This window comes from Pholis gunnellus (assembly GCF_910591455.1).
Source record: "Pholis gunnellus genome assembly, chromosome: 17".
Lineage (NCBI taxonomy): Eukaryota > Metazoa > Chordata > Actinopteri > Perciformes > Pholidae > Pholis > Pholis gunnellus.
In genome coordinates, this window is record NC_136544.1 from 6842283 (window position 1) to 6864012 (window position 21730).

Sequence of the window (21730 nt, forward strand, 5' to 3'; positions counted from 1 at the left end):
TGACACACTGACACTGGTAACAGTAACCCTCATAGGACACACACACACAGACGACGGGTGTGCAGGATTTACATACATGTCTACATAAACACATATCTGTCTTTAAGTGTGAGGAGTGTGTGTGTTCATTCAGGCTGTGAGCATGTGTGTGTGTTCATTCAGGCTGTGTGCGTGCGTGCGTGCGAATGATTTCAAAATGTCCAGGTCTGGTTTTTCTGCCTTGCGACTTGTTTGGAGGAAACTATGTTGTTTGTGAGCTCAAGCTGAACACAAACAGTTTCTCCGCTTCACTTAAAAATGTCTCCGCTCAAGTTTCGAGCCCGTAGTTTGACAAACCACGCGGCGGCGTGTCAACGTGCAGCGTGGTGGTGCTTTGCGTTATTGTTTGTTGACGGAGAAATGACACAACACATTTGCAAAAAAAAAAAAAAGGGATCTGGTACAAATGTATGCAACAACCTGCTGTTGTGGTTTATTTTGTTACTTATGATCCAATGTTGCAAACCTTTTAGCAATAAAGACTTCAGTGTGGGTAATGTACGTCTTTCCGTCACTCCCACAACAAGCTGCACATCATTGCTGTAATTACATAAGTGGTGCAACTGTGCAGAAACCAACGTCTTTATTAGTTCCATGGAATGAAAGTACAAAATGTGCCAAAGCGGTGCAGTTGATATTTGGTCAAATGCTTACGTTGTTCTGGTTTGTCATAATGTTCTTTAGTTACTGAAGTTCAACAGTTTAAGTATATTTTTGATGTAGTATTAGAGCTGAACTATGCTATCTGTTGTCTTTACAGCTACATTTAGTTTTACTACTAATGAGTGCGGGGAGAGAGTTTTTAGTGCACGTGGGGGAAACGTTTAGGATCAATGGGATGCTCGTAAGATGTAAATGCAAAATACAAACCTGCGCCTGTGTCACAGCGTGTTACATGTTGGAACATTGTAAACAGGACTTGTGAGGACACTGGTTTCATTCAAAGGAAACTTGGCTTTAGTCAACTGGAACACAAAGCAAAAAGGAAGAAACTGAAGAGCTTCTGACACGGTTAAACGGTTAAACGCCCGCTATAATAATACTCCCTTCAAAAGCTGATCAACTGAAATTATAATGAGCCTTTCATGCTGGTTGAAGCACAGGTGTTCCTCACAACATTTCTAACAAAAGGCTCCGTTCTATTACCCAGTGAGACGCGACAGTGAGCCAACAACGCACAACACAAGAACCCAAAACGGAGCCATCGCAATTAATATCCAGCAAAAACCAGAGCGGCGTGCCTCACAAAGGCAAACGTATTCACCTCAACCCAGCGACAGAAGAGAAACATACATTTCTGAGCTGTTTCTTGCAACTCACTCATGCTAAAGTTGTTCTGACAGTTGAATGGAAACACACCTCGTGTGTGCGTGTGTGTGTGTGTTTGATTCTCGCTGTGCCGTGCTGTTGCACTCACAAATCTCCTGTGAAGACGGCAGGTGTTATTTTGACACACTCCTCGGTACCAGCAAATGGAAACAGGCGCACACACACACACACAATTATGCAGTGTCGCACACAGACAGAACGGCATGCACAGTTGCGATGAAACGCAAATGCTACATACACACCCTCTCACAGGGTTCGGTCGGCTTGTGGCTCGTTCATCATGAACTAAAGTGGCGCGGACACAAACCCACCGAGGTGCTGACTGACAGCGAATCATCTGATCTTCTCCTGAAATACGTCAGGAATGTTATCAGGACATTTCTCCTGACAGATGAGATTAATCATGTGATGGAGAGTTAAAACGCACAGTGTGTTCATTTTTACAGTCCAACATCGGTAAATCTCAGCGACATTTGGGATGTAAAAGGTCAGGCGTTAAACAGTCAAATGAGCAGGTTTCCTTTGAGGCTGAACCCGGTTCAAAGCAACACCGCTTAATACGAGACGCGCATGTCTAACGTGCGTCTCTCAACGTGTCACTACGCATTTTAAATCTGAACCGTAGTCTGCCGGAGGGAATATAATAAACCTTATGTAATGGGACCAGTAGAGACTCAACAGACATAACGCAGTGTGCGACCTTTGTGTGCGAGAGGCTGTTGTTTGAGTTAAAGGGAGGCTTCTGGCAGACTGAATGACTGAGCTAATGCTTTGGGTATTTCGACATGCCACGGCACGCTCGTTTTCTCACACACACACACACAACTGGCCTATCATTCTTATGTTTGACAGCTGTGTGTGTGTGTGTGTGTGTGTGTGTGTGTGTGTGTGTGTGTGTGTGTGTGTGTGTGTGTGTGTGTGTGTGTGTGTGTGTGTGTGTGTGTGTGTGTGTCGTTTGTTTGTCTCCGACAGGTTTATTGTGGCAGGGCAGCAGGGCCTTGTGCTTTCTCTTAAGGGGCCTGTTTTCTCTCCTGAAGGATTCAATTAATCTGAGAGGGGACATGTCCGAGCCACATCTTCGCTCTCTCACTCACACACACACACACACAAACAAAGGTACGTGGGGGTCTGTGTCTTGAATACATATAAACACACACTCACCACATTAATTTTAACGTAAACGGACACACTAACCAAGTGGCGTGGAAGACAAATTGGTATTGGCCGAGACAGCCCTGCCCTGCCCCGCAAGCTGCATGAATTATGCTTACACTAGTGTGTGTGTGTGTGTGTGTGTGTGTGTGTGTGTGTGAGAGAAACTGAAAGAGAGAACATCTGAAGGGCTACCACATTTATCTAACCGTGTCAGATGTGTTGTGGTCAGGATGAATCTCTTCCTTTCTCTCTGCAGAGAGTCCCAGGGGGAAACCCCAGCTCTAACTGCACTAAGCACAATCACATGCTCCCATTCCCATCAAGACCTCAATCCTCTCATCTACACTGTTCCACACACACACACACACACACACACACACACACACACACACACACACACACACACACACACACACACACACACACACACACACACACACACACACACACACACACACACACACACACACACACACACACACACACACACGCTAAACAACAACCTCAGCTCTTATCCCTTGAAAGCAAAACACTGCTTTCCACCTTAGGGATCGTGTCCACTTAGTTCTCCTTCTCCATTTGTCTTCAGCTGTTTTCATCTCTGTCTATTGACTTCCCTTCTCTCTGCACTCGCTACAACACCTTCATTTGCTTCTGCGTCGCACTCCGATCTTCTGCTACTCCCTGGTGAGCGCTGAAAGTGTGTGTGTGTATTTGTGTGTGTGTGTGTGTAAGAGAGAGAGAGAGATGAGACTAAAACTTGCTGGTTCAGGAGAGTTATCGTCTATGTTTGGCCGCTGGCCGACGCCGCCCCGAACGACATTTGCGCCTCATTAAACACGCATTTGTTCCAAACCGCCCTCCTGAACGTGTAAGGTCATCCCACGCAGTTTAAGTAATCATCTACATCAGCAGACAGTTTATGGAGGACAGAGATTAAACCTACGCCCGCCTACACGCCTCTACAATTTCTACCTCTTCAGTCCGGATACCGATACCTGGGCTTTGGGTACCGATCCGATACCGGTGTTTCATTGATGAGCTGCGTCAGTCCTCTGTGTGTGTGTGAGAGGCAACGTCAGACTTGACTTAAAAACATTGCTTTTCCAACTTTGTGAAACAAAACGTAACAAATAAATACGTAGATGCAAATGTCGTGTGCTATTGCCGACCCACAAAACACTGGCTGTGCAGGTACTGCAAGTAGCTGGAGAACTTGTTGGCGCAGCGGGCGTGACATACCGCCAAACAGCCGACATGTCGGTTGTTGGCACCCTCGGCCAATGCCGTCTAACGACGTGCTTCTGACGGCATGTGCACGTGTAATCAGATGGAAACACTGATTTTAATACATTGGCCCCCATTGTCACCGGTTTGGCCGATCCAGCTGAGTCGGATCGGTGCATCCCTAATTTCTACCGCTCTCAACCTGCAGAAAACCAGCTGGTGATAACGGGGAGGGAAGCGTTTCCCAACAGCTGCAGCAACATCGTGTTGTTGGTTCAGAAGAAGAACAGAGTAATCACAAAAGCAAGGGGAGATATCTCGCATGCTGTTTTGTCAAGTGATCTCTGGGAAACGCGGCGCAAAGGAACGCTGAGTTAGCGCCCAAAAAATGTTAATCAGATGGAATTTTCATCCGCATAACAACCAGGTGCATAATCTGGATTCTTGATGCCGCTTCACAATAAAATAATCTGCGACCTTCTACAGCGAGAGTCTCTCCAGCAGCGTCTTGTCAGAATAGGCACATTTCAGCAGGTCCAGAGGGAAGGAGGAGGCCAGATGGCCTCAATCTGGTGATGGGGGGGGGGGGGGGGCTCCGGCAGACCTCCTCTAGACAGAGGACCATTTACAGCCATTTCACATCTATAAACAGTGTGACTCAGACCCCACCGTGTTTAGATAAAAACCTGTGTGAATGGATTGTAATACTGCAGGTATTTGCTGAAGGAATAATGAAGTCTTTACAGAGTGTACAGGCAGCCCGGATGTCAACACACTCTCTGCGGCTTCACAATGTAAAACAAACCCCCCCCCCCACACGCCAACCTTTTAGTTGTGGGAATAAAAAGGAGACACTGTGCTCTACGGTGGAAATCCTTTTGAAACTGAACTAAGACAGACAATAAGGGAGGCTCCTAGGAAATAAGGGTGCGTCAGCAGCAATAAACAGTCAACCCTGCTATCAAGAGGTCGGCCAAACACAACAGCGCAAAACAAACGTGCTGAATTCCACGAAGCGCATGTCAACAAAGACAGTAGCAGGGTGACCTTGGCTCCTCTGGTCGCGCGCCAGTTCCTTGAGCTCCAGATTTCTCGCTGTGTATTGCAATCAAAAACGGGAACATTGGAGACTGCAGGGTAATTATCGCGTGACCGGACTGGTGTGGCGTTATCGCAAGCATGGGACCGAGATCTCAATTGGGTTTGGTTAATGTAATGTGTGGGGATTTGATATTGAGGAGTGCCATAAAGCTAAACGACCCGCATCGTGCAGCGCCGGGTTTTTAGTGGGCGGAGGCTGCGAGTGTGCGTCGGGGAGAGATGAGAGTCAGAGAGCGAGAAGGTCAGCGTGTGGGCAGAATAAAATGCATCCCGCTTTAAAGGAGCGTTTAAACTGCCAATCTGGGACGGAACAGCGGTAAAGGGTCAGTTCCACTTCACAACCCCCCACCCACCCACACACAACTACACACAACCACTAGCCCAGCAAGTACACGCACACACAGCAAGCAATTTTAAACTCATCTCAGAGCCACAGGGGCTGAAACACACTGTCGCTGCAAAGACGCATTTTACCCAGTGATGGTGGTTGCGTGGTTTGATCATTTCACCTGCAAATACTTAGGTGTTATTCTAAAGCTGCACAAAAAAATTAAATGAAATCAGTTGAACTAGCTGCAATGAGGCGCGCCCCGTGCTTCTCTTTGCCGCGGTACAGCCATCAATCATCCCAACGCTCCCCGCTGAGAGTTGATTTCATCTCCGGCAGCTTTTTCATGTGCGTGTGCGAGGTGTGTGCGTGTGCGTGTGTGTGTGTGTGGGAGGAGGGGGGGGAGCTCCGTCGGTGTGTCAAATTAGCGTTTCATCAGAGGCCTGCCTCCCTTTACCAGACCTCTAGTAGCTCACACTCCAAGTGACAAGAGCTGCATTCATTGAACCCACGCTCAGACGGCAGGGCCGGGGAAACACGGCTAAACCGGAATGTTATTATCTCCGGGGTTTACCTCTGAAGAGAAACCAGAGGAACTGTAATTGTATCCGTCTGCAGCTTCATGACTTCAGGGGGATGGAAGTAACTCGATGGAAGCGTTTGTCAGACTTTCCATTTTCCAAAAAGACACAGCAGACCCATCTTTCCCACACACACACACAGCATGTGGTTTGAAGATGACAGCACTCCAACTTTCCCATTTGACTTGACCACAGAAACGTATGCAAACCTGCAGCGTTATCTTTTTCTTTGCACCATGTTATTTCAAGGCTTCCATTAGCAGGAGCACAGACGTCACTGGGCAGGCATTGAAAGTAAAAAGGAAATCACCAGCTCAGCAGGGAATAACATACAGAACATGATCTACTGACCAAAGACACACACACACACACACACACACACACACATCTACGTAATGTAAACAAACACATGCAGGTTTGCTGGCCAAACACATCAAAACCATCCAGTTTGAACCCAACGTGTGCTCATTTAGGTGCACACACACACACACGCACACACACACACACTTGATCTCTTTCCACTCACACAGATTCCCCCAGTGTACTTAAAGCAGCAGCACACGCAGGTAAAAGCAGCATCAGCCATTTGCCAAATGTTCCAGCAGAGTGGCTTTTACTCCAAATACCTGAGACTGAACCACAGCCATTTTTACCTCTCACAAACACTCCAGAAATGTCCCTCCAGCGGGGGTAGAGGTGGTCTGTCTTCGCTCTGAGGTCGCAACTTTGCCACCCCCCACTCTCCCAAACACACCCACATATATATAAACTGCATCTGCTCTCACAGCGGTGACGGTGTAACGGTCCACATGCAATCCAAGACCATTGCACCCTGACCCGCATAGTGCTGCAGCAACACCCACACCACCACCCCTCAACAGTCGGCCCCTGTTCGTGCCTTAAACCCACCGCCGTGTGTTGCGCACACATTTCCCGCTGATGCGTTGATCGCGAAGGCTGAGGATAGTCAACGCGATCCAACACTTTCACATGTGAAACTTATCACAGCTTTATAACAGCCACACCTCCTTATGAAACATACGCCGGGGCTACATTTCCCCACAGAACACCGTAGCGGCATCCAAGAGATGACCGCACATGATGACACAAACCGTGCGCTTTCTTTTTTTTTTTTTTTGCGCAGCGTTATTTCAAGTTAATATTTGATTATTTGAGGGTTGTGATTTTGGGGGCGGTCACATTGCAGTCTAACATCGAGTACTCACCGTGGTGTGGATGTAGGTTAATGGCCGATGGCAGGAATTTTCCGGAGTGGAGAGGCGGCGGATGACTCGCGCCCAAGTGACCGGGCGAGGGAGCGATCCTCCCGGCTGCTGCCGCGGCTCCGAGTCGGTGAGACTCCATTGCGAGCCCCGCCAACAACGGGGGTGGTACGTGGACGGATCGGGGAGGTCCAAAATCTCTGCCATCCATTATCCACAGTGGGGAAAGTTGTGAAAAGAAATAGTCCGTTCGGAGAGGCCCCCTATTCTGAATAAGCCAGTTTTAGGCTATAATAGTGTCTTTAGTTTTCCAGGCGATTCGGGCTCCTTCTCAGCCATCCTGCTGCCCTAGAAAACACAACAAGAACACACTCGCTTGATACTCGATCTGAAGGCACACTGGACTGTTGGGAGCTGTTAGTTTGAGGATTTCTCCCGTTTCCAGCGAACAGGCGGTCAATACGAGCAATGACGCAGTTTGGAAAACCACTTCAGAAACTAAGCGTTGAGCCCGCGGATCGACCGTAAACACGGACCCGTCTTCAGCTGAAGGTCTCGGCTTTAACTTCTATCTACGATATTATGATCTAACGTGATGTAAACAGGACCCAGCAGCGCTCCGCCCGCACCGCACTGCACACCGAGCCAAGCAGCCGCTCCGGGGCTCCTCTTCCTCGGGCAAACGCAACCAGGAGAGAGGCGGCCAGTGAAAACACGCAGCGACCACGCGATGCAACACGCACACGGACACATTTTAACAACCTATTCTAAAGCCTTTTTTTCCGATTACCCAGCTGTTTCCTAACCCGTAAAACCAGCAATAGCTGCGGGGCCGAGCCGCCCTGTAAACCAATACACCATAAATACTGGAGGCGCATCAAATATAAATTTCAAACGGGTTAAAAATAAATAAGGGTCGCAAAACGACTGCATCATTAATCAGCGGGGTTAGGGGGGGTTTTGTTGCCCGCATATGCGATACTGAGTCCGGGCTGCTTCGCGTTTGGGTGCTGCCCAAAGCGAGAAGAAATCTCCAACCCAACCCGTAGAAACACTTTTAAAAACTAATTCCTCATTTCACATCCACGGTCTACCTCGTGCACCTGAGCCCGAGCTGGTATTAAGAGAGAATAACGCGATCCACATGATAAATCCACGGATATTCAGTTTAATCTGCACCGACTCGAGCGATGCGTCTCTAATCTTTTTTAAAAAGGTCGATTTTTAAAATAATTTTCGCAAAACAGATGATGGAGCACAACCTCCACAGAAAGCTATATGTGTGATATTAAAAAACACTGAAATATAATAAAAGTTACTTTAAGGAGAACAACAACAACAACAAGCATTTGAGACTTTATCCGAAGGCAGCGAGGGGAGCAACATTAGGGGTCTCGTGGAACCTTTTTATACATTTTGCTCGATAATAAACACAAGTCAAACTATACTACTACTATCTACTTATGTGAACTTAAGTTTAAAAAAAACAAAAAAAACAAGGCGAAAGTCGAGTTAACCTTCAAAGGCTGCAAGCAAACACATCACAGCAGCGACTCGTGATATCCAGGCGGGTCTGAAGAACGGCTCGTGGATCACAATAAACCTTTATTTTGTTATCGTGGGAGAAATACAGCAGACCGACACCAGTGTTGCCTCTAAACCCTCCGAAGTGCACACACAAGACGGCACACGGTCCGTTCCTCCGCCGGTGTCATCCATGCGGCACACGGCAGCGGAGCAGCACGGCTCTTCAGCCACGTTTCAAACTTTTCATGGTTCCTTTAACGACACGCTAAACTTTCTCTGCGGAAACGTCTCGAAAGTGGGATTTTCGCACAGACAACAGTGGCTTAAAAAACCCCAAATGTCGTATGCAAGGGAAAAAAACAACCTCCGCGCCCTTTTCACTCACATTTACAGCCCAACATTATGTTTTAAAACACCGAGAACTCGGGACACTTCAGCGCGAGGTAGAAAAACCAAACGAGGAAAAAAAAAAAAAAACATGCCGAACGCTTACTTGAATGTGTAAAATCCGGGGAAAAGGAGCTAAAACCGTTTCTCAAAATGCGTCCAGGTTGCTGGGAGAAGTGGAGTAGTCCATTACAGGCTCGTCCGAAGGTAAACTGGGGGATAACTGGAGGGGGGGGGGCGCCCTGACGCGTCCATAAACTCCTCAGCAATGAAGCGCAGCATTGTTTTTACAAGCCCCGCCCATCTCCCTCGCTACCACCCAACCCCTGACCAGCCCAGTGCGTTTTGCAAAGCTGCTGTCTGATTGGCTGCGCGAAGTGTCAATCAAATCCCCAGTGTAAAAAAAACACCCTGGCCGCTCGCCAGCAGTATAAAACCAATTATGGAGCAAGGAGGTTGAGCCGTTTCAAGGTCCCCTCTCTCTTCAAGACTGAGTGATCAAAACAAGCAGTGAGTTTCTTTCTCTTTTTAAGAGGTGGGGGGCCAGTTTCAAGGCAACCCCCCCCCACCCCCCCTCCCCTTCTCATCCTCACCCATTTTCACGCTAATTATAATAGACGCTCAGAAGATTGGGAAACTGAAAGTATGGCCGCATTGTTATCCTAAAACATACTGTAATGGTTTTTAATGTGGTGTGAGACCCAGATTATTTCAACTCACTTGGCAACTGATAATTACCCGCGTCAGTTCATTACTTTTCCATTTACACCTCTGCTCTAAAAGGAAAAGAAACTCAAACATCAAACACTTGAGATAACAATCTCACAATTCCTTACGAGCCCTCAAATTGAACTATTCAATTTCATTCGGGGTGACCACAATTTTGGGCGTTGTTTTCCCAAAGACAACCGGTAACATGCCAGTAATTATAGATATATAGTTACGGGGGGGAAAAGAAAAGAAAAGTGAACGTGTTACAAGCCAATAACACAGAATAGCGCAGCAATTAGGCCTGTTGTTGCACGCCCAAAACACAGCCACGAGGGATCAGATACCCGTACAGTAACATTTGTTTTTGCACGTTATTAGCACTTCATGGACGTGGTGTAGCCTACACATGAATAACGTGACCTGCAGTTTGGGGCGCTTAACGCCTCGTCTTTATTCCATCAAACGCTATTAATTAGTGTTAAACGGGCTCACCGACTGGGAGCCATCACTCAGCACTATGGCGGGTCTGCAGGCGGATCTGACAGGTCGAAAGCACCCTGGATCTCTATCATGTCCGCCCGGGAACGCACTAAAACTTAATCATTGTTTTCGCCTCCATGGCCGCTGTATTTGTGATTCTCCACACCAGGAGTAATGCCGGGCTCTCTTCAGGCCTATATGCAAATGCGCATAGCGGGCTATGAAGCACCGCTGGACGAGTCCCTGTGTGTTAATAGTCGAGTCTTAGCGGACACACACACACATACACACACACACACACACACACACACACACACACACACACACACACACACACACACACACACACATTTGCATTAGAAGTGGTGCGCACTCATTTACTGCTATGTTAAAATTCAGGGTGTGTTGATCTTTGGTGTGAACTAAAGACTGAAAACCTGACCTCTCCACCCCTCCTCGTGCACGCTACTGTCGCGGGATGTTATCGTGAATAATTCCCTCTGAGGTAAACCACTCCGCGTTACATAGTTGCAGAAATGTTGATTAAAAAAAACACATCTGAGGACGGTTTCAAGCCGCCCTCGCCGCCCCCTCCCTTTACACTCGTCCAGCCCCTCCTCCTTTTACAATGGGTCGGTTTCAAGGCGGCCCTCCTTGTAGGGGGGTAAAGGAAGCGCTTCAGCAGACGAAGGAGAGGAGAGGAGAGAGCGCGGCGGAGGCGCGAGGCCTCGAGCAGCAGCAGCCGCGGACGGACGCGTGCTAAACGGTAGCAGCCATTGGAGGCTCCGCCGTGCGGTTGTCCGGTAAAGTGGTCCACACCTCGGTGGATTTTTTTCCAGCCTAAACCACCGAGCTGCACACAGACAAGGGGCCGCTCAGCGTCGGCCCCGACCCGTCCGCTCTGACGGGAGTCACCGGGCGGAGATCAGAGCGACGTCCCGTCCCGAGCCGTCCAAAGGGGACCAAGCCAGACCTTTGTTCTCCGAAATCGCTCTGACTGGGAATTCAGACAATGCCTCTAGATTAGGGCCCTATTGTTGCTGTCTTTTAAACCCCGCGAGCGGGAGGCGGGCCTCGTCTTCTCGTGGTTGTTTTCGTTGTCCGTGGGGGGTTATCTCCACTCCGAGGTGGGTTCGGCTGCTGGTGGTATTCATACAATTTAAATTACCAGCTTAGTCATGATTCATTTATACAGCCGTATAAATGAATCATGTTTTAAGACTCCAATTTAAAGATTCCATCTAAATTTAATTAATTCTTTTATTTTACGGCGATGTGACCATCCTTAATTATTATAGCTCGACATGGTACTGAAATTATTACATCCATCCATCCATCCATTGTTCAACCAAAAATAATCCAATAAAGACAATTCTTTATTGCACTCTCCAGCATGCTAACAAGTAGGACAACGTGTGGTTTAAGTGCAGCTTCTAAACTCCTCTGATGGTAATAACACAGATCTGTGTATTTCTAGGTTAGGCTCCTCTCTCTGATGCGTTATTCTGCGCGAGCAGATGGGACCATTTGGTAGATTACGTCTTTTTATAGCCTGTATACACCAACATGGGCTCTTTGAGGATGGTCCAATTTAAAGCTCGTCCTCCATGTGAGGCTGCAATGGAAAAGTACAGAAAAACCATGATTTATAGCCCGAAACGCTGCTGAGTCAACACAATACCGCAGACAATATTTCATGCCACTAACATTTGTGTTTTTTCCAGAATGAGAACACTTGTTATCCCAGACTCATGTTAGGTTTAGGCTCATGTGTTTGTCTTGACCACCAACGTCAACATCCAGCCGTGTGGCTGTCCAAATATCATTGTTGGGTTAATTCTGTCCCATCAGTTGAAGGATCAGGTAACTGATTTTATTTTATTTGGGGGGGGGGGGGGGGGGGGGGGCAGACCATCTGATTGTCTCCAGGCGTGTGGCTGCATTAACCCACAGGGGAACAGAGCACACAGACAGCATTGATTAATTCAGCTGGGGGGGTTCAGTCCTCTCTGGGACCGCATCACATCCATAAATAAACACAGGGAGATGTCCCCCTGCATAAGCATCCAGCCTTCAACAACAGCAATTCAGTCTGCACATCTGACGTGTGTGTGTGTGTGTGTGTGTGTGTGTGGGGGGGGGGGGGGGTCATATCCAAGCTAAACATATTTCATACAATATTGCTTGACATCACCACACACACACACACACACACATACCAACCCCCACTTGAAGAACACACACACTCATGCATCTCCCAAGGGGTACCTGCCAATCATCAGACAGCGGGCCTTGCAGGGTTTGATGGTGGACTACAGGAGGGGGGGGGGGGCAGTCACACATCTGAATGTGTAGAGGATGACATAGGGGGGGGGGGGGGGCACAAAGAGAATCTGCACGCTGTCTGATGGTTCACACATTTGTCACCGCAAATGTGATTCATGTGATGATGGTGAGTTTCTAATGAGCCTGATTTCATGCGACTGGATGTTGCCGTGTGTGAAAATAGTGAGATGCCTGCATGTAAATGGTCATATATATATATATATATATATATATATATATATATATATATATATATATATGTGTGTACTTCCCAGACATCATATGTATGGCAGTTTATTAATTCAGCATGGACTGAGCCACCACACGTACACGCTCATGTTAGAACACACAAAATAGATGAGTTGGCCCTAAATTTCTACCACATCCAAGACCCGCAGTTAGAAATCACAACATCTACTGTATTTGAATGCTGCACGCTGTTCCCCGTCAAACAAACCGTGAAGACGCAGCCAAAAGCCTGCAGTCTATTTAAATCAAATCAAAATAAACACTCTTATGTCTGGAAAACGATACCAAGGCGAGGACACGCATGGGAGTCAAAGCAAAGTGATTCCCATCTGCCACTGCTGCTTCAAACCAAGCTGGGGGAGGATGGAGGGAGGGGGGGTCAACTGTGCATGCAGGGTGCTGGAGCAGGCCTGCGCTGCACTGGGTGTGTATTTTTGGCGCCTGGGTCGTGCGGTTACAGCTCTGAGAAGTCGTGGGGTTTTTCTCGAGAAAAGAAAACCACAACCGTAAGGAAACGTTGATGCAACGAGACACGTCTCCTGCTGAGTAAAGATGTGGCAGTGATGCGTCAGGGCCGCTGATGCCTCATGAGAAGAAGAAAGACAAAAATTAAAAAAATGCCTGCAGGGGCCTCCACTCCTCTTTTAAACCCGTTCTCTCTCTTTTAGCTCTTTTAATACCTGCTAACAAGTCTGCTGTTACTACAAATCCTTTATTCCTATTCAGAATAATGGTGTGTGTGTGGGGGGAGGGGGTCATTGCCTTCAGTGAACATGTCGCCTTCGCTAGAATGCGCATCACTCTGAGGCATACAAAAAAAGAAAAACGAAACAGCAGCTACTGTATTTCAATATGATCAATTATTCCCTGCTGGCCTGCTTCTGTCAGCAGTAGTAGCCTTCTTTTCGCTCTTCACCCACTCTCTCTGCCAAACAGGCCGAAGCGGCGCAGCGGCTCCACCTGCTGGAGGAAGAAGGGAACTGCGTGCGCATCACCGACCCGACCGATGGATCTGCCGTAAAGCAGCGCAGCTGTAGTAAAAACGGGAGGAACACAGCGAGCCTGACAAATTGGTCCCCCTCTGTTCTGTGTCGCCTCGCTCGCGAACACCTGCAGCGCTAAACACCTGCGCGGGCAACACACCAGCGCGCGTGCGCGACAAGCACAGCAAAATGAAGTATGGTTGCACTCGCTCGCACACACGAATGGTACATTACACACATACACGCACACGCGCGCGCGAACATGCCAAGTTCTGCTTCCCTGCCAGTGAGTGTTTTTGCTGGCGCGGCAATACAAGGGAAGCAGCCTCAGCAGAATCACAGGCAGGGGGGCTGCGGAGAGATGGAATACATCTCCGACACCAAACACGCTTGATCTTCAATGTGTGTGAGCACCCTGACTTAATGCACGCTTATATGAATTCACATCGATAGCAAACGCCCTCCGCGTGCACGCGCACAGGCCCTGCAAGCTCATCGTATATCACCGGGTGCCACCGTGCGGCCCAGAATACTGTGCGAAACTGGGACAGCCTGACTAATGGGTGCAGCGTGACTTTGGGGCCCGTGCTGGATGTGCAGTGTCACACACACACACACACACACACACACACACACACACACACACAGAAACAGGATATATGATGCATAGAACACGAGGGTGGGGCCGCGCCGACCGCCATCCCTCTTATCCCCTTCTTCCCTCTCTCACTGTAAAGGTGCAAATGTTGCCATCCGTTTGTTAGATGTGGACAGGAAACGGGCCCCCTGTCAGCAGTTGATCTTTTCCCACCATTCCAGGAAAAGCTGGTTTAAAACATGTACACGCTCAGTTGTTTTATTGACACACTCCATCTTTTTAATCTAGTCTTTAGTGCTGTACTGGACACGCACACTCCCACACCACCCATAACACCATTTATTCAAATAGAGTGTAACTTTATTTCCAAAGAAGGAAATACTCAAAACAGAACAAGCATGATCTCAGATCTAGCTCTATGCATACGCTCCGATATGAGCTGAGGTGTTTGGATCATATACAGTCTGTGGTTGGGATGCAGCAGCACAGTCACGCCTCACTTTTGGATTCAAGTAAAAAGAAAAGAAAAGAATGGAGCTTCACTGCCACCTGCTGTCTAAACTGTGCAACTGCTGTAAATCCACAATCTGTTTATGAATACAGAGGAGTTCAAGGATGTCATTCGGTGATTCTCTCTCTGATGTGGGTTTGGAGAGCCTGAAGGCAAATGAAACAAGTCTCTGTGATCACTGCAGTTAGATGTGTCCTCAGGGAGCATTTTTGTTCTACTTTACAAACATCCGCAGGTCACTGATCCTCCTCAAAGCATTTCTGACTAACAAACAATCTCATGATCCCACGAGGAGAGCATGGTCGCCGATGATGTAATAAGATGCCTGAGGATAGAGGAAAAAAAGACTTGTGTCAATAAGTGACTCTTTCCTTTTTCTAACGTGTGTGTGAGACTGACTGACACAGCTGGGTGTGTCCTTAGAACCCGCCCCTTTTAATTCATCATCTCACGTCAGCTGAACGCTGTAGCAAATCGGTCAGCATGAACCTAGGAGGGTGCAGCAGATACTGATGAATGTAAAGATATGAGCTAGTGATGGTGGCAGAACAAATGCAGCAGCCACGTCATTTTGAAGTGTTTATCTCTGTCTGTATTTCACTCATTCACCTTATGTCACCTGTTATAATTCATTTGATCCACACACCCTGTGCAGTCTGAGGTATTAGTCAGACACTAACCTGGTGTTGGAACAGTCCTGAATGAGCCATCGTCAAACCAAAACAAAATCACCTGGTCAGCTTGTATGAAGTAATTTGTTCATCAGTAAATGTATGGCTTCTCGCCACATTTCATCATCCAGGAATTATATTACTATTTGAAAAGAGTTGTCTAAATCAGAGATCAGTGTGACACAAGCAGTTAGACTTGTGAACAATGAATCAGGATGTTCGGGGTTGTCCCCACGTTTAGCAAGCACACCCTCCAGAAAGGACTAGTCACATGGCCCGTTAACTGAACTCAACTGTTTCTAGTAAATATCCAAAATCCCTCCACTGCCAAGACAGCACTTAAGCCCTGCTCAGGTGAGACATTAAGTGGTGCAGCAGTCAGCTGTCCTGTGCTTCAACCCAAATTACTGCCAGTCTACATATTTAATTCCTATTGCAACAAATGTCTCACTGTGGTTCACTCATGTTTTAAGTAATTTACAAAGTCTCTTGGTAAGTTCAGCATTCACTAACCTAAAACTCAGTATTGAGATTCATACTTATTCTAGTGTTAGAGGCCTACATTGAACAAGACAACAGAAGTTCTGGTGTGTGAATGAGACCTGGATTAAATACTAGTGCAAATATTTCACTTCAATTTAAAGTTAGCTCTTTATTGCTGCAATCTGACGTGAGTATACACACACTGCAAGTAGTCAGGCTATCTGAAGAAAACTCATGTTCCTACATAATGTTTTGTTTGTTTAAAGGTTCCCTTTCAGCTTTAACAGCTTTTCACACTCAAATAGAAAGAAAGCTTTTATGGAAGACAAGAGTCAGACGTCATGTCGGAACACATGTGCACTTTATTGGGATCGTTTAGTCAGTGTACAGGTTGGCCCCACCGGTCTGGCACCCCATGTTACCCCATCACTTCGAGACCCCTTGCCCCACCACCCCGGGGATGAAACCTCCATCAGGGGGAAGTAGAGGTCACGATTGGGTTTTGCATAACAAAAACAAAAAAAAATTAACAGGACCAAGATATTTTTAAGGCTGAAAGTACAAAAAACCCAGACATAATTTACATACAAGCGATACTACAACCATGTTTAAGTATGCGCCAACCACTGGGCAGCCTTCACAGAGGCGAATACGTGTCTGAACAATGCAGTTAACATTTGGAATCATGTGTCTGAACAATGCAGTTAACAAACATTTGGAATGACTCAAAAGAAAACAAAATGTACATTTTTTTAAGTCCCCAGATGCAACTGCAGAACCCTGGGGTGCTTTTTTTAAACCTAGCCAAAAACATTACGGTCTCCTTCATCGTTCCAGTTTAAAATCCTGAGTCAAGCGCCAAAAATAACTGAAGCCATGCCAATGAGTTGGTCATCTAGGCTCTGCGCCTGAGTGTGTATGTGAAATGTGTGGTGTGTGGTTGTTTTGCACAGAGCTGAAGTTGTTGGGCGTTTGGTTGGGGAGGGGGAGGAGGAACAGTCTGTTTAGAAGCATTTGCGGTGGACGATGGAGGGGCCGGACTCATCGTACTCCTGCTTGCTGATCCACATCTGCTGGAAGGTGGACAGAGAGGCCAGGATGGAGCCTCCGATCCAGACAGAGTATTTACGCTCTGGTGGGGCAATGATCTGCAGGAAGATGGAAGAAACAAACGTGAGGATACCAAAGCATTAGTCTGCATCACCAGACACCATGAGCAGCAACAAAATGTCAGTCTGCTGGCTCCATAGCTAGTCAGCTCACCTTGATCTTCATGGTGGATGGGGCCAGGGCTGTGATCTCCTTCTGCATCCTGTCAGCGATGCCGGGGTACATGGTGGTACCTCCAGACAGCACGGTGTTGGCGTACAGGTCCTTACGGATGTCGACATCACACTTCATGATGCTGTTGTAGGTGGTCTCGTGGATTCCGCAGGACTCCATACCTGAGGGCAGATACACACTTGTAAGCAAGTTGAAGTGCAGGGCAACCATAAGGGTTGGACATGTTTTTGGCATTAAGTGCAGGTTAGGCTCAAGTTGGGAAACATACCGAGGAAGGAAGGCTGGAAGAGGGCCTCTGGGCAACGGAACCTCTCATTGCCGATGGTGATGACCTGTCCGTCGGGCAGCTCATAGCTCTTCTCCAGGGAGGAGGAGGAGGCAGCGGTGCCCATCTCCTGCTCGAAGTCCAGGGCGACGTAGCACAGCTTCTCCTTGATGTCACGCACGATTTCCCTCTCAGCAGTGGTGGTGAAGGAGTAGCCACGCTCTGTCAGGATCTTCATGAGGTAGTCTGTGAGGTCGCGGCCAGCCAAATCCAGACGCAGGATGGCGTGGGGCAGAGCATAGCCCTCATAGATGGGCACTGTGTGGGTCACACCATCACCGGAGTCCATGACGATACCAGTGGTACGACCAGAGGCATACAGGGACAGCACAGCCTGGATGGCAACGTACATGGCGGGGGTGTTGAAGGTCTCGAACATGATCTGTAAAAGAGAAGAGAATATTTTAGCATTTAAAAATCTCAGCAAAAGTCTTCTTCTGTGGCCACTGCACTCACTACATGCATTAGTGTGGGGCTAAGATTGAAGTTAGTAGAGAAAACCAGTGCAGAAAGTAAACATTCCTTCACACTTGTGCATGTCAGAGTCTATTGGTGCTGAGCTACTGACTCGGCTAAACATAACACAAGTGCAGAAAAGGCACACAGTCAAGAGAGACCTGTTGATGATAGATCATCGTATAGGAGAGAGGTCCTGGAGGAGAGGGGGAGGAAGGAGCAAGTGAGAATGGAATGGAAAAGGAAACCAAGGAGGAAATGAGGCTACTAGTCTTCAACAGTGAATACATTAATATACAGTCTTTGCTAAACCAGATATGCTAAATTCTACATGTGCACAAATAAGGGTGTGTACCTGGGTCATCTTCTCCCTGTTGGCTTTGGGGTTCAGGGGGGCCTCTGTGAGCAGGACAGGGTGCTCCTCAGGGGCAACTCTCAGCTCGTTGTAGAAGGTGTGATGCCAGATCTTCTCCATGTCATCCCAGTTGGTCACAATACCGTGCTCAATGGGGTACTTCAGAGTCAGGATACCCCTCTTGCTCTGGGCTTCATCACCAACGTAGCTGTCCTTCTGGCCCATACCCACCATCACTCCCTGGACAAGAGATCAGACAGATGGTTAAACATGGAGATATGTGTAAGTATAGTTACAGGCAAACATCTTTAATACATGTACTCTGATCCAAGAAGTATGGTGTACTTATGGCATAAGAACTTCTACTATATTCATTATGACTGATAAGATTGTCTAGCTGGATATCATTGAAGAACAACTGAAGCCATTTTCAGCTTGCATAAAATAATTTTTTTTTATTGCTTATTTTTATTAATTCAAACGTGCCACTTAGGTGTGCATTAAAATTCATAATTAATCTTGTAACAGCAAATTCTTGTTTTTTCCTGTTGGACATCAATCACTCACCTGATGCCTGGGGCGACCGACGATGGAGGGAAAGACAGCACGAGGGGCGTCATCTCCGGCGAATCCGGCTTTGCACATACCGGATCCGTTGTCAACAACCAGTGCGGCGATTTCATCTTCCATGGCTGAACTGTTAAACGAAAAAAAATGCCGTTAAAAAGACATGTCTCACACCCGCCTCACTACAACAGCGCCCGTGTAACACTCTTAACTCCCAACTTCCTGTTCAAAACTAACGGCAGTTCACGAGACTAGCCGCTGGGTGGAGCTCGTGCCCCACATTCCGACCGAGCCAGACAAAAGGAAGTGGCGCTGCATTCTGTTACCATATAAGGACATGGTTCGGTTTTGAGCAGCTTTGCAGCTACCGGCGCCATGGCGCGCGGCCAGAGCGACAGCACAGAAGAAAAAGGAACATTCGACAATAACGGACAACGGGGCCGCGCGACCACTCCCTCTCGTTCAACTCTGTTAACTTCCTCCGCTTCTCGTTTCCGTTGTTGCTCAGCTATAACGGTTCTAATCTCCACAAAAAAAATGCTCGCTTCAATATCACTGCGTCATACTCAGACTGCTTCAGTCATTTGAAACTGACCAACACGACTGGATGCATTACCATGAATTCAACATTGTTTCCAAATGTCTGATATCAACCTTGAAACACCGACAGTAAAAACAATAAAATTAATTAGTTGCATAATTAACTCAAACGTTGACTCATTAATGGGTCACAAGTCCTTGACTGACGCTCCATTTCCAGAAAGCCACGCCTTTTCTACGGGTGGACGATTAGTCACTCGCAATTTCCCCTTTTTTCATGTGCAAGTTGGTAAGACCCGAAACCATTGAGACAAATCTAACGGTTTATCAATTAAGCAATTCATTTACGTTTTTTGCAGGCCTCATTTTTTTCCTTTCCTATTTAAAGGTAACCTGGGAAATGTAAAGGACCATGTTAAAGTGAATCTAACACGCCCAGGAAGTAGACGCAAGTGACAACGAAAAAAAAAAAAAAAGAATTCTTGATGTAAAATGCCACAAGTCTGAAGGGCGGTGTTAGCATGATGTGGCTAAGCTAATATGCTAAAGTAGGTCACACCCCGCCGCATCGGGCGCACAAAGGGAGCAGCCGGAGTCCAGACGACCTTAACTCACAAGCCTCTTTCAGAGTACCCTGATGAAGAAAGACACAAGCCAGCACAGGAATACTGCAAATGTTGTGACACTACACGACGGAAAAAACGCAGTAGTAGTAGTAAGACCATCATCTTAAAAGTAACGGTCTTCATTAACCGGCTACATCCAAAAGGCACCTGTGAGTCGCATTAGTTAACGGTCTCTAGCAAATACCAATGCGTACTTTAACACAACCAAAATGCAGAAACTGCGGTCTTTTGTGAATACTTTCTAAAATCATGAGGGTAAATTAGCAGTACGTTGATGCATGACGGGACAAAGAACCTCGTGGTCCTCGTCATCTTTTGCATTTAAAAAAGACAAATGTCACAGTTGCTTTTAAGAAAAGGCAATTAAACTCACTGTTTACTCGAAATATGATGCTAAAATTAGAAATCAGATCACAATAGTTTGTCTCCTTACCTTTTGGGTGGGGGGGCTTTTCGCTTTAAGGGAACCGGTTTCAGGCAAATGATATCCCGCACAAGCTGCGTGTGACGGCGCTCAGAGTGAATCCGCTAGCTGTGGGCGCGTGTGCTTTATACTGCGTCAGTTGCCCGGCTCTCTCCATAAAAGGTAAACTTGCGGAAAGGCGCCTTCTGATTGGTCCAGCGTCATGCACTGGGGCACGTCGCGTGCACACTGTGGTGCACTGGGCGCTTGCGATTTGAGGGAGAGAGAGAGAGGGGAGGCGATAATAGCGAAGGATTGGAGAAAAATAAAAGGGAAGGGATTGAAGCTGTGGGGCCTAGTAAACCTAATCTCTTGATAAAACTGTTTTATGTACACGTTAAATTACATATATGGACTTTTATCAGCGGGACAATGTCTTCCCCGCACCTGCTCTGATCCGTTATATGCATACTCATAGACCAGTTATATGATAACTGGAAAAGCTCAGCACTAGTGACTCCTCCCTGTGAAGGCTGCAAAGGCCCGAGACCTTCTACCCAAAGGCTGCCCTCGTTCTTACTTATTGTCTTTAGATTAACATGACAACATTTGATGATCGGAGACAATATAGTGTGTTGTGCTGATGTTACTGTCCACTTTAAAAAAACAGCTGTGAGCTCAGTGGGAGTCACTTCAGCACCAGGTCACACACATAACAAGGTGCTGGAGCTGATCTGTCCCAAGCTGGGGAATGATCACATATGCAGGCCAAGGTTCATTTATTGATCAAGTATTTGTGCTCTGTGGCTACATGGTCTTGGGCTCTTCCTATGTAGTCTGTCAGTGGCTGCATGCTAGCTCTGAGATTCAGTAGTTTGACAAAGGTGAGTCGTTTCAGGAGAGGATGGCATCCGTTAGCATTCTCATTATTTCAACGCTGCTTGTAGTGAACTAGATGCAGGTATTACAAATATAGTTTTAATGTAGTATACAGTATAGTACCCTTTTTTTCCCCTATTCCCTTCTATCAAATAAAACACACACACACTCCGGTCCTATGTCCACTTCCTGCTCCTCTGCATTGCTGCACGGGTGGACTGTTAAGATATTGGGGCCTTTCACCCTCTGCCTCGTTCACATCGTGACTAATGAGGCCCATGTGACACAATCTCAGACTTTTTTTATTTAAGGCTGGTCGTGGGCCTGCAGGCTAGTACAATTTCCATTCCTGATTCACTGCCAGTCTCCCCGCACCATCAGACCGTT

General features: G+C 47.2%; 2 protein-coding genes across 3 annotated transcripts in view; both read right to left on the reverse strand.

Annotated features, from left to right (window-relative positions):
* Window positions 1–9116, reverse strand: part of tnrc18 (trinucleotide repeat containing 18) — a 41275-nt gene extending 32159 nt beyond the window's left edge. For both annotated transcript variants that reach the window (XM_079177714.1, XM_079177713.1), the window contains exons 1-2: window positions 9004–9116; window positions 6987–7331 (exon numbers count right to left, since the gene is read on the reverse strand). In XM_079177714.1, coding sequence (XP_079033840.1) covers window positions 6987–7194 — 208 coding nt within the window. In that variant the 5' untranslated portion in view covers window positions 7195–7331; window positions 9004–9116. The remainder of the gene's footprint in view (window positions 1–6986; window positions 7332–9003) is intronic.
* Window positions 9117–16247: 7131 nt separating this feature from the next.
* Window positions 16248–20634, reverse strand: actb2 (actin, beta 2). The gene is made up of 6 exons (XM_079177446.1): window positions 20495–20634; window positions 18896–19025; window positions 18329–18568; window positions 17461–17899; window positions 17172–17353; window positions 16248–17056 (listed from the first exon to the last, which is right to left on the reverse strand). The coding sequence occupies exons 2-6, from the start codon at window positions 19016–19018 to the stop codon at window positions 16913–16915; spliced, it is 1128 nt and encodes a 375-aa protein (XP_079033572.1). The 5' UTR covers window positions 19019–19025; window positions 20495–20634; the 3' UTR covers window positions 16248–16912.
* Between the last annotated feature and the right edge of the window lie 1096 nt (window positions 20635–21730).

What these genes read in the sequence shown, in the direction of transcription:
- actb2 (XM_079177446.1), bottom strand. Translation starts at nt 19,018, where the DNA reads ATGGAAGATGAAATCGCCGCACTGGTTGTTGACAACGGATCCGGTATG. An exon ending in TCGGTCGCCCCAGGCATCAG is followed by an intron (nt 18,569 to 18,895) that starts GTGAGTGATTGA and finishes TCTCTTGTCCAG; the next exon opens with GGAGTGATGGTGGGTATGGG. An exon ending in CTTCCAGCCTTCCTTCCTCG is followed by an intron (nt 17,354 to 17,460) that starts GTATGTTTCCCA and finishes ATCTGCCCTCAG; the next exon opens with GTATGGAGTCCTGCGGAATC.